The sequence below is a fragment of the Mirounga angustirostris genome, unplaced genomic scaffold, assembly GCF_029215605.1.
Source record: "Mirounga angustirostris isolate CCGP_5_RB_7025 unplaced genomic scaffold, mMirAng1.0.hap1 SCAF_13, whole genome shotgun sequence".
In the NCBI taxonomy this organism is placed as follows: Eukaryota; Metazoa; Chordata; class Mammalia; order Carnivora; family Phocidae; genus Mirounga; species Mirounga angustirostris.
Window position 1 is genome coordinate 65,055,113 of NW_026991721.1, and position 12,116 is coordinate 65,067,228.

The following is a 12,116-nucleotide window of genomic DNA, read 5'->3' on the forward strand; positions in this document are numbered from 1 at the left end:
CAGTGACAAATACTGGGATGGTTTGACATTTTCGAGTTATCGTGCCAATTGCCACAGCAATTGTTTTACTTTATTTTCTTTGAAACAGCTTGTTTTGCTGTGGACATTTGATTATCCGTGAGCGAAGTGCTCCTGGTAGGTTGTAGGCATCTGGTCAGTGTTTTTGCCGGATTCACGGTGAACTTGCAACTCTGAGGGAGCCCCGTTCTCACATCTGTGAAGATTATCCAGTTTCTGCCTACCTGTATGCGTGTTTAACGCGATATGTAAAGAACAAAAGCCACTTGGATCCCCAAATTCTGTATTCTCCACTAGGAGTTCTTCTCCAAGCAAAGCTGGTGCCCGAAGAATAGGTAATAGAGCGAGGAAGAGCAGTATTGTTGGTCATTACCTTGTCCTTATACTATCTTTTCATTTCTCTCTTAGGTTTATTTGCTTGAAAAGACTCCAGGCTTCGGCTTGGAAAATCCAACCGCCAAAATTGAGCCCAGCAGCTGGAGCGGCAGTGAGAGCCCTGCCGAAAACATGGAAAGAATGAGCGACTCTGCGGATAAGCCAATTGACAATGATGCAGAAGGCGTCTGGAGCCCCGACATTGAGCAGAGCTTTCAGGAAGCCTTGGCTATCTACCCACCATGCGGGAGGAGGAAAATCATCTTATCAGACGAAGGCAAGATGTATGGTAAGCGGTCTGGAATGCTCCTTTGAGATGTTACAATGTGCTTTTATGATAAGGGGTGATTGCAGTTAGCCCTCTACTGAGATCCATTCATTGTATTGGGTGGAATGATCTTTGTAGAGTTTTAGTTGGCCATCCAAGGGTCTAAATCTCAACCAACCAGAAGAGTGCGTAAAGGACCATTGGGAAGTCATTCTCTGGGGTTTTCTTGTTCTTCTACACACTCAACAGCATTAGAGAAGAGCTCTCAGGGTCCAGGTAAGGATTTAGTTGTAGTGGCGTATGCGGACCCCCACGGGTGGGGTATGGTTCTTCAGAGCACGTGCCCAATCTCATGGAAGCCTGCCGCTCAGTAGCTCCTGGTTGACTGGTGCCAAATGGAAGTGGGGCCTCGTGTTGACAAATCTCTTGATTCTCCCCTCCCCACCCCCCCACCCCAGGAAGAGGTAGCAATATAGATGCTTATCACTCATTTTTTTTTTTTTAAAGATTTTATTTATTTATTTGACAGAGAGACACAGCGAGAGAGGGAACACAAGTAAGGAGAGTGGGAGAGGGAGAAGCAGGCTCCCCGCAGAGCAGGGAGCCCAACGCGGGGCTGGATCCCAGGACCCTGGGATCATGACCTGAGCCGAAGGCAGTCGCTTAACCGACTGAGCCACCCAGGCACCCGCTTATCACTCATTTTTAAAAGCCAGCACTTTGTTTTTTAAACACAGCCCTGTATCGGCCAGATGAGATGGGTGTGTAGCTTGATCAGACCTTCAAACCACCATTTTACTGCTTTGTTGCACGTTGGCAGTTGAGTGGCCGGCCAAGGGGTTAACCCCCAGGCTCTCAGCAGTCTCCCCTTCTACAAGGGGATGCCTAGCAGTATGTTTCAAAGGAAACTTCAGGAGTGCCCAAGAAGACAAGACTGGTCAACTGAATGGCTTAGGATGCCGAAGGCAGCAGCATGTAGCCGTTGCCAGTCTGGGGCTTGTGTACTAGGTTTGACTATTCCTGCTCCTTCCGTAAATGCTTCCAGCTGCAGACCTGTACTTTTTTGGCTGCTTACCTTTTGGGAAGCAGATGGCAGGTGGTTGCTTGTACATTCTGCTTGTCTAATTGGGCACGTTGAGTTGACAGAGTTTGCACTGTAGCTGAGTCTAAAGAGATGCAAACAAATAACCGAAACTCAAAGAGAACTGGCTCAGCAACCTTCCTGGGGTTGTTAACTTATCATGGAAGTGATTTATTTCCAAATAATTTGAAAGCTTTTCCATAATAGGGTGTTGTACCTTTAATACCGCGCCTCCTCTATCAGGGGCCGTAGGAGACTGCCGCTCAAACTGGCGCACGCAGCTAAGGAGAAAGCAGATGGTGGTGCAGCTGCTACCAGCTGTGGTCCCCGCCCTCCCCTTCCCCAGTTGGATGATGTAATGGAAACAAGGGAAATGTTGCTTTCTGCAGCATCAGAGTCTCTAGCCTGTCAGTGCCACACACACGGGGGAGAGAGAGCCCAAGCCTTCATTTGTTTTACGCTCCCATGTGATCCTTTGTAGCCAGAGAAGCTTCTTCGTGTCCATTCGTGAAATGGACTCAGGGTGAACCATGTCGGCTGCTGTGGGCAGAAAGTTTCAGGGCCTCTGAGTGTGTGTGTGTGTGTGTGTGTGTGTGTGTGTGTGTGTCTGTCTGTCTGTCTGTCTTTGCTGGGCTACCCTTCCCCAGCCTGGTTATTGACCTGCAAGGTCTTACCTTTGTATCTAAAGATGCAACCCCCCCCGCCCTGCTCCCCCATTTTAAAGGCAGAGCAAAGCACTTTAATCTTTGAGCCTTCTTCGAAGCTGATTTCATTTCTACCTGTGGAAGGTGGCTTCAGGCTGCTCTATCTTGTTCAACTCCCATTTGTTTGCCCAGAAATTGTAATCTAAAATATCGACCTGGTGTTGGACATCCTGGTTGGGGGTGACTCCCGCCCTTCATTTCTCATCCTGGCACTTCCACTTTAGGAGTGAGGTTTCACACTGAGAGCGATTCAGAGCAAAAGTTAATTTTGTCAACTCCAGTTTGGTTGTCTTCTCTGTTGATTTTACTTTTTACGTAGCAGCCGTGGTAGGCTTAGCCCGTCTGCCTGTAACACCATCATAGAAATAATTTTTTGTGGAAATAAGTGTGTAAGAGCTCTTATTGGTCACTGGGTGTCAGAGGCACTGGGCTAAATATGGAAAAATCACTGAGAAGCTTGGGATTTGAGTCCTTTACCCCCAGTGGACAGTCTAACCCCTTGGCCTGTGTCTCTGTTTTCTCCCCTGAAGAAAAAGAGTCAAGTAGTTGATGTCTTTGGGTCCTTGGGACCTGTGCATTTTGTGATGCTGTGATTTTGTGACTTGTACCTCAGCAAGAGTGAGGAGTATGTTGACAGACACAGTGCTGGTTGTGGGAGCATGTCTTTAATACCCACGACAATCAGATTCCCAGTGCTTCCCGAGAGCTCTTGTTGTTAATATACAAATTCTTTTTTCCCTTAAATCAGCATTCCATTGACTTACTGTGTTAATGACCAACCTGATTGAAAATGGGGTGGTCTTTTGAGCAAGCAGCATTAGGAATTACAGCTGCATGGTCGTGTGTCCAGATTGGGGGAGGGGGATGTGCAGGAAATGCATTTGCTGCAGGGTCCTCGAAGCTGTGCCATCTCCAAGCAGCTGCCCTGGGGAGAGAACACTGCCCGCAACCCTATCTCATTAACCCCATCTCTTTGGCCATCATGGAGGAGTTGTGCTGCTTCTGCTAATTTGAAAGGGAAACATGGTGGTTAGCAGGGATTTGGGAGCTGAAGACTAGGCCCTTAGGAGAACTGCCCCAGATGCCTGGGAGCTGCCGATGACCTGCCTGTGACTTTGGGGGGGCGGGAATTTGCCTTGGGAGCCTCCACGGGGAAGCCCCCACCACCTGGGAACTGAGTCGGTGAGCAGTGTGGGGTGAGAGCCTATTGTTCCCTGGCTTCTGGCCTGCTCTACATCTTACCCACCCACGAACCAGCACCCAAACCAGACCAGGAGTTGAAGTTTCCTAAGGTCCTATGAGCGTACTCTTTCTTTTCAGCATTTTGAAAGTGAAAACCTGGAAAGCATTTTAGATTCCATAGAGTAAAATCAAAATAATTTAATGCCTTTTAGTGAAATACCAAGTGTTTTTGACGTGAGGGGGCGGTTTTCCAATATTTCTGAGCATTTGTAGAGTGTATTGTGATGTCACGAATCCTGAGCCAGTTGAGAAGCAAGGTCAAGTGCAGCACTGATTTATTTTGGTAATGACATTTCCTCTGTGGTTGGCAGTAGGGCAAATGCAGTCTTATAGAGGGGAAAAATGGAAAGCTCTCTTTATGAAGAGGTTTGGGCCATTAGAAGAGATGGCTTAATTTTCTCTCTGCTGCTCGGGTGCATGGGGTCACCGAGACTTGATGTGGTTGGCCTTCATGTGGACAGACTACTCCTGCCCCGGGACCTTCTGTGTGGGCAGCTGTCCTTAGGGATAGTTAGGAGAGTGAGACCTCTCTGTTCCTGAGGGTGTGCACGCTCACACTCACGCTCTTTCTTTCACTCTCCGCTTTCCTTTCCTTTTTCCTACTTTTACATAGCTGTGTGTCTCTTTTTCTGGTAGATAGTTGGAGAGGAGATAGCAAGAGGACAGGAGAGGAGAGAGGTTTTTGATCAGCAAACTTGCCTGAGATTGAATTTCATAGGAACAGGCCATTAGTTTAAAACAAAGCCGTGAACCACGGGGATGCCTGGATGCCTTTTTGTTTTGCCGCTGAAAACTCCGGTCTAGCAGTGTGGTCCGGTATCTCCCATAATCACATCAGGGTAGGGATAGGTGCAAACATGCCTTGACCAATGGCTTTAAAGACAGAAATGTAGCCCCTAAAATTTTGGACTTTGGAATCGCAAGGAGGCTTGGCCCTGCCACTTCTAGATACCAGACTTTGGGCAAGTTGCTTTTCCTCCCTGTGCCTCTATTTTCCACAAACGCAAAAGGGATTTAAGTAGATCCTACTTCATGGGATGGTTGTAAGAGTTAAACAAATGAATTGTGCTCTGGGATTCCCCCTACCACGCTGGCACAGTGTCGTGTCGGGCTTCGGGTGAGAGCTGAACTGAAAACGGAAAGTGCTCTTGCCCTGACCTGGGCTACAGGCTTTACATATGATTTCCATCTACTGCTCACAACAACATTGTGAGATGGGTATTCTAATCCCCGCTGTGTAGATGAGGATGCACATGAGGAGTAGAGCCGGAAGGGTTCAAATATGGGTCCGTCTGACCCCCAAAGCTGGGCTCTTTCCACATGTCTTCCTTCCTTCCTTGGTGGAGGTCATTGTATGTTAATGACTAATCAATATTGAGCACCGCCCGTATCCCAGCCCGGGGCTCGGGGCTGTTGGGGATACACCAGTGAACCAGACAGATGTGGTCCCTGCCCTCATGGAGCCGTCACAAGTTCCTTTGCAGGAAACTCTGACCTCGGGTCAGGGCCATGTGCCAGAGCTTTCTGGGAAGTCGGAGGGCCCTTTGAAGATGGTCACCTTCCACTTAGCCTTTTGAAGCCTGTTCTTGGCCACCAGCGTCCAGGGCACCTGGCCCACTGCTGGCAGGAAGAAAGCTTCTCAAATAACGCAGCAGGGAGGATCCTAGATCACAAGGCTGGCCCTGCTGGTGGCCAGGAAGCTGTCTGGAAGATTCTGGTGCCCTGAGATCCTACAGGCGGCCTGGCCAGAGCAATTGCTGGGCAGTGGTTTTCTCCTTTTATGAGCAAATGTCTTCAAGGTCCTTGCCTGGGGACAGCTCCAGGGATGGCCCCTTTCTTGCTGTGATGCCAGGCCTACTGGTTAGCCCTGGAGAGAAGAACTGTGAGGACTGGATAAATTCGGGGGGCGGGGGGCGGGTTGAGAAGGAAGACGTCTCTGGGCCAGTCCTCTCCAGTTGCTGACCTGAGCCCTGCCAGCTGGGGGAGCAGTGGACTTGGAATGGCCCCTCTGCCTACTTCCTAGAAGCACTGACAGAAGAGGGAAGGGGGCCATTGGAGTGAGGTGGTGGCGGGTCATGTCAGCATGGGTGCACAGAGGCAGGCACAAGTGAGCATTGGTTAGTCAGTCAGAGACTGAGATCTGTGGTCCCCAGGCTCCTCCTGGCTTCGAGAACTGCTTGGGAAAGTGAGCAGCATCCCTTTTCAAGACCAGGAAGGTGGCCTACGTCTGGAGGCCCCGGAGGCCCTGATGTGGAAATGGCTATAAAATCCAAGCCCTGTGGGATCTCCAGGCCACTTGGAAAAGTGACACGTGGCGCCTGAGGTGAACTTGTTTTTCTGCATCTGGGCATCATGTGGCATCTTTGATTTCCTCTTTCTGTCTGACCAGTGATTCAGGGTATTATTTCGAGTGAGTTGGCTGCAAATGTGAAGCACAAAGAACTGGGCCCTTAGAACAGACTAGAAGCCCTATAAGGCAAGGATCCCACCCTGACACAGAAGGTATCAGTAATGTTTGTTGAATATATGCATATCAGAATAATGGGTCAAAACAAAGAGAAGTCTTTAAAACAAAGAAAGGTCGGTGAGTAATCCTGAGCCCAGAGGGCCTCTACTGTTAGAGGCACTGGCTAGAAAAAAGGGAGAAAGCAGGGGGAAAAAGGAGAAAGATGTTTGCATATTTAATGGTCTTCCTAGATTGAGAAAGCAGCAGCCCTGGTTTTTGCTTTCGTGTTGGCAGACTTTAGTTCAAGAGGTAGGAAGGATTTCTGCCCAGTAGGCACAGTAGTAGAATGAGAGTTAATTCTGGACTCCTCAGAACAAATGAATAATGGGGGGTTTTGAAATAGTTTGGTTCCTGTGAGAATAGCAAAGCCAGCATCATCAGCGTTTTGACCTGGGAGTTTAATGTGTGGGGGGCGTGCAAAGGTTTATGCACAAGGTATGAGCCCTTGTACAATCTTGATAGAAAGTAGGATGGCTCAAGAATTGGTCATAAGAGAAAAAAAGGAAAAGAATGTTGAAGTATTACCACGTTATGCTTTCTAACTGCTTTACCACGGCAGTGGATGAGTCCTGGGATCCAGGGAAGACGTGGATTCAGAAGTCATTTATTGCGGGCCTGCATTGTGCTTTGTGAATGGGGACAGCAGATGTAAAATCTTTAACATAGCGGTCCCATGTGACCAGTGACTGTGGGCTTTTTTGTTTTAGAATGTGTTGCCTTGTTTAATCCTCATGACAACCCAGTGGTATAGGTCCTGCAAATATCCCCATTTTTATAGCTGAGGAAGCTAAGGCCCAAGGTCAAGTTAATTGCTCAAGGTCACACAGTAAAGAAGTGGTGGAGCTGACCAAATCTGAAACCAAGCCAGTTTATGCAATTACCTACAGTTGATCCTTGAACAACATGGGTTTGAACTGTGCAGATCTACTTCTATGAAGGTTTTTTTAGATAAATACAGTACAGTACTGTAAATGTATTTTCTCTTCCTTATGATTTAAAAAATAATTTACTTTACCGCCGGGCTCCCACGGTCCTCACTGGTAGACTGGCAGGAAAACTGAGATCAGACAAGAATCAAAGATGGCAGCCGTAAACCCAACTGAATCGTAATCACACTTTAAGTAGAAGGACACAAAACACTCCAACGAGTTGAGATAATTAAAGTAGATTAAAAACAACAACAAAATAAATAAATGAAAAATAAAAAATAATTTACTTCAGCTTACTTTACTGGAGGACTGCAGTATGCAGTACATGTAACGTACAAAATATGTGTTCATTGACTGTTTGTTATTGGTAAGGCTTCCCGTCAACATTAGGCTATTACTAGGAATTAAGTTTTTGGGAAGTCAAGTTATACTTGAATTTTTGACTCTGCAGGGGGTTGGCGCCCCTAACCTCTGTGTTGTTCAAGGGTCAGCTGTACATACCGGTATGGAAGGAAGTCTATTCTGCACTAGAGATATCCGGAGCTTAGTGGTAGGGCAATGGAAGGTGTGATCATTCATGACTGGGGAATGCACGGGTCTCTAGTTGAGAATGCAAGAGAATGAAAGAATCAGAGGCAGAGAGGCAGACTTCTCTGAGTTAACTTGGAATGGGAAAAGGCCACTTCACATTTGTTTTTCACTTTGGACTATAGACCCCTTTGAGAATCTGTAGAAAGTTGTGGCTCTTCTCCGTAGGAAGAGGCATGCTTGCGTGTAGTTGTAGGATCGCTGCATACAACTCGAGGTGATGTCTGGAGACTGGGTCTAGACTTGCTACCATGGGGAGAGAAGGAAAGGGCATTCAGGTCTAAGCGGACAGTGTGATAGAGGCACGGAGCCCTGAAAGGGCACAGCTCTTGTGCTCTGAGAAACGAGGGTGTATCCAGGAGGGTGATGGTGGGCCAGCCTGGAAACATGGGCCGCCTCTGCATCATGGAGGACCTTGAATGTCACGCCATGGTGTCTGGTGCTCATTCTGAGGACAAAGGGAAACCATTACGTTTTTCCCGGAGAGATGATGTGACTCAGCCTGTGTCTTACGAAGCTGGCTGTGCAGGCGTGTAGACAAGTTAGATGACTATTGCAGGAGCCCAGGGGGGAGAGGAAGAGGCCTGGACCAGGTACTGGCATGTTGGGCAGAGAAGTTTCAGACATGGAACCAACAGGACTGGCTGACCTGATGGGATTTCTGAAAGAGAAGGAGGAGTTGAGTGGTGTCAGGGTTCTGCTGCAGGGGGCCTGGAGGATGAAGTGTGGGGAATGGAGACAGGAGAAGCAGGTTTGTAGAGAGGGGAAGAATGAAAGGTTGAGTTTTGTCATGTGCTTGAGGGTACCGGGTGGCCACCAAGGCTGTGTGGGGGCTCGCCAGCAGCAAAGTGGTCCCCGGAGCTGTTGAGAGCGGTGGGGATGGCCTGTGAGGCACAGGCTTACCGTGGGTCACTGTGAAGCTGGCATGGATTTCAAATGAGGTGCCTATAGCAGTGGGAGAATGAAGAGCTTGCCTTTGTAAGAAAAAGCGAGACCCATCGGTGGTTCCCCAGCCTGACCAGCAGCAGCAGAAGCACTTGAGAAGCTTAAAAAGAAATGAAAACAAAAACTGACTCAGACCGATTGAATCAGAACCTCTGGGAGTACGGTCTGGGAATCTCTATTTTCTAAAGCTCCCTGGGTAATTTGGATGATCAGCCAGCTTGAGAGCCATAGGGCTAGGAGGCCACAGCCTGGGCCTGGGAGGACAGGAGCACATTTTTAGAGTGAGTGAAAGAAAGAAATGAGCAGAGAATGAGACTTAACATTTGAAACTGTCCTTTACAAGGTTTGGGTACAGGAAGTAAACTACATTATTCAGTTAATGTTTCCTTTCTACCAAGACAGAGCATGACCACGGCCCAGTCTTTGGAGAGGTTTGGCCACACACAGGAGTAGCCATGAGATGGTCTCTTGAGGGACACGAACAGTTAAAGGAAGACTTCCCTTAGGACAGGGGAGAGACCGTTGGTTAGCAGGGGAGAAAAATTGATGAGGTGTGAGGACCTATCTGATGACACAAAGCCCAGAAGCGACTTTGAAGAGGGTGGAGCTTCTTTTACTTGGAGGCACATTGTAGGACCAGATGGGGAGTAAGGCCGTGTGGGCTGAGGTGGGTTGTGGGCTCTTGAAAAGTAGAGCAGGCTTAGTAGAGATGCTGGCGGGGGGGTGGGGGGAGGTGGCGTGAGTAAAAATTTTGGCCCAGCACTGGCAGGTGGCCGGCCCCAAGAGAACCTGGAGAGCCTTATTTTCTTTTTTTAATTGAAATTTGTATTGAGATCATTGTAAATTCACGTGTCATTGTAGGAAATAATACAGCGATCCTTTGTACACTTTGTCCATTTCTTCCCAATGGTTAGATTTCACAAAACTATTACATCCTATCACAACCAGGTTATTAACGTTGATATGTAATTCATTATATAATCCATTGATCTTATTCAGATTTCCCCATTCCCACTTGTACTTGTGTATGTGTGGTATATATGTGTGTGTATGAAGTTCTGTACAGTGTTATCACGTGTGTAGGTGAGTGTATCTGCTACCGTAGTGAGGATACTGAACAGTCCAAACACCACAAGTATCCCTGGGGTGGCCCTTTTTCTTTTTTCTTTTCTTTTCTTTCCTTCCTTTTCTTTTCTTTTTTCTCTTTTCTCTTTCTTTCTTTCTCTCTCTCTCTCTCTCTTTCTTTCTTTCTTGAGGGTGAGGGAGAGAGAGAATCCCAAGCAGGCTGCACGCCCGGCATGGAGCCTGATGTGGTCCTGATCTCACGACCCCAAGATCATGACCTGAGCTGAAATCAAGTTGGATGAGCTCAACTGACTGAGCCACCCAGGCACCCCATCTGGAGTTGCCCTTTTATGACCACACCCAACTCTGTCCCACTCCCCCCCCCACTTTAATTCCTGACAACCATTAATTAGTCTTCAATTTCTAAAATGTTGCCATTTCAAACATGTTACATAATGGAATCATATTGGATATAACCTTTTGGGATTGGTTTTTTCCATTCAGCATAATTCTCTGGAGATTCACCCGGGTTGTTGGTATGTTATCAATAGCTTGTTCCTTTTTTATTGTTGAGTGTATTCTGTGGTATGTCTGTTTAAGGGCATATGGACTGGTTCTAGTTTTTGGTTATTACAGATAAAGCTGCTATGACCGTTTATATACAGATTTTTGTGTGAACATGAGTTGTCTGTGGGATAAAATGGCCAGGAGTGGTACTTGTGCCTTTCTGCTTTTTTTTTTTTCTTTTTAAACTAGTCACCTGTCTTCCAGAGTAGTTGTACCATTTCATGTTTTCGCCTGTGATTGAGGTTGTCTCTGTCCTCACCAGCATTTGGTGTTGTCACTGTTGTTGATTTTAGCCATTCTGATAGGTGTATGTTGATATCCTGTGTGGTTTTGATTTGCATTTCCCTGATGACTAATGATGTTGAACATCTTTTCATGTGCTTATTGGCCATCTGTATATTCTGTTTGGTGAACTGTCTGTTCATGTCCTTTGTCCATTGTCTAATTGGATTACTTATATTTTTACTGTTGAGTTTTGGGAGTTCTTTTATTCTAGATACGAGTCCTTTGCTGGATATGTGGTTTGCAAATATTTGCTCCTGGTCTGTAGCTTTTTTCATTTTCTTCATATGGGATCCTGCAGAGTAAAAGTTTTTAATTTTGATAAGATCCAGTTTTATTAATTTTCCCTTTTGCAGATTGTACTTCTGATGTCATGTCTAAGAACTCATTGCCTAGCTCTAGATCCTGAAGATTTTCTCCTGTGTTTTGTTCAAAAAAGTGTATAGTTTTATGTTTTACATTTAAGTCTATAATCCATTTTGAATTAATTTTTGTATAGGCAAAGAGTGTTACTTTTTGGGAAGCCCATTGGCATGATTTTGTGATACGTACGCTTTTTTCACCAGGACTGTTTGTTCATCCATATTTTGACAGTTGTCAAAGCTTGGGACCTGAGACACCAGGTGCTAGTGAGAGCATGCTTGTACCCGTCTAGGTTGGGAAAGGGACGACGTGAAGCTGGAGGGGCAGAATCATGATGTGTGCTGCCCAGAGGCTCTACCGAGTGAGGAGAGGAGGCTGTGGTCACGCATGGGAGAGGCAGTGTCTGAGATTAGACGTGGAGAGAGTTCAAGTGATGAGTTTCGAGGTGTGGCCACAAATGCGGTCAGCTGCTAGAAGCGTGGGTGATGGCCATAGGCGAAGAGGAAGTTAAACATGGTGAGCCTCATCAGCGTTGGCTTCCTTAATCACTTGGATGTGGAAGTGCACAGTCGTGAAGTGTGAATTTGTAAATAAATGTATCAAAGTGACCAGATATTGGGAGAATTTCTTTGAGGACATGACCCCAAGGATGTGAATGGAATGGTATGGACCTAGTAAAAAGCAGGTGGTAGAAGGACTATTTGGGGTCACAAGAAAATGCTAATGTTTCCTACCTCCCTCCTCCCAATTTCTTTGGCTGTTCTCATCCTATACCTATTTGTGATGTATCTTTGTATAGCCGTACAAGCTCTTTTGTGCTTTGTTGCCATCATCTGTAGAATGGGATGAGGAAATCAACATCTTTCTCCCTACCTTTCAACAATGCTGAGAGAAATGCAATTATGTATGAGAAAGTGCTTTGAACTGAATTCTAAAAATAATACTTCTGTGAGGTTAAGCCCTCTTAGGGCCTGTTGGAAAGGTAGGAACGAATATTTTGGAGCTGTCCTGCAGGATCGTTTCCCTGGCCTAGGTAGAGGGGTGTTTTGGTTTTGGTTAAAGGAGGGATTGATCCAGCTGCATGTGCCCCCTCCCTCCCCCACTCCTCCTTCAGGGTTTCTGCCAGAGAAGGGGTCAGGAAGGAGAGATTGGGGCAAACTTCTCTGGATCAGAGTCACACGCA

At 46.8% G+C, this 12,116-nt stretch overlaps 1 protein-coding gene across 12 annotated transcripts in view; it reads left to right on the forward strand.

Annotated features, from left to right (window-relative positions):
- The window catches only part of TEAD1 (TEA domain transcription factor 1), a 255,110-nt gene that overhangs the window by 83,096 nt on the left and 159,898 nt on the right, over nt 1-12,116 (forward strand). For all 12 annotated transcript variants that reach the window (XM_045894123.3, XM_045894121.3, XM_045894116.3 and 9 more), the window contains one exon: nt 427-682. In XM_045894123.3, coding sequence (XP_045750079.1) covers nt 526-682 — 157 coding nt within the window. In that variant the 5' untranslated portion in view covers nt 427-525. The remainder of the gene's footprint in view (nt 1-426; nt 683-12,116) is intronic.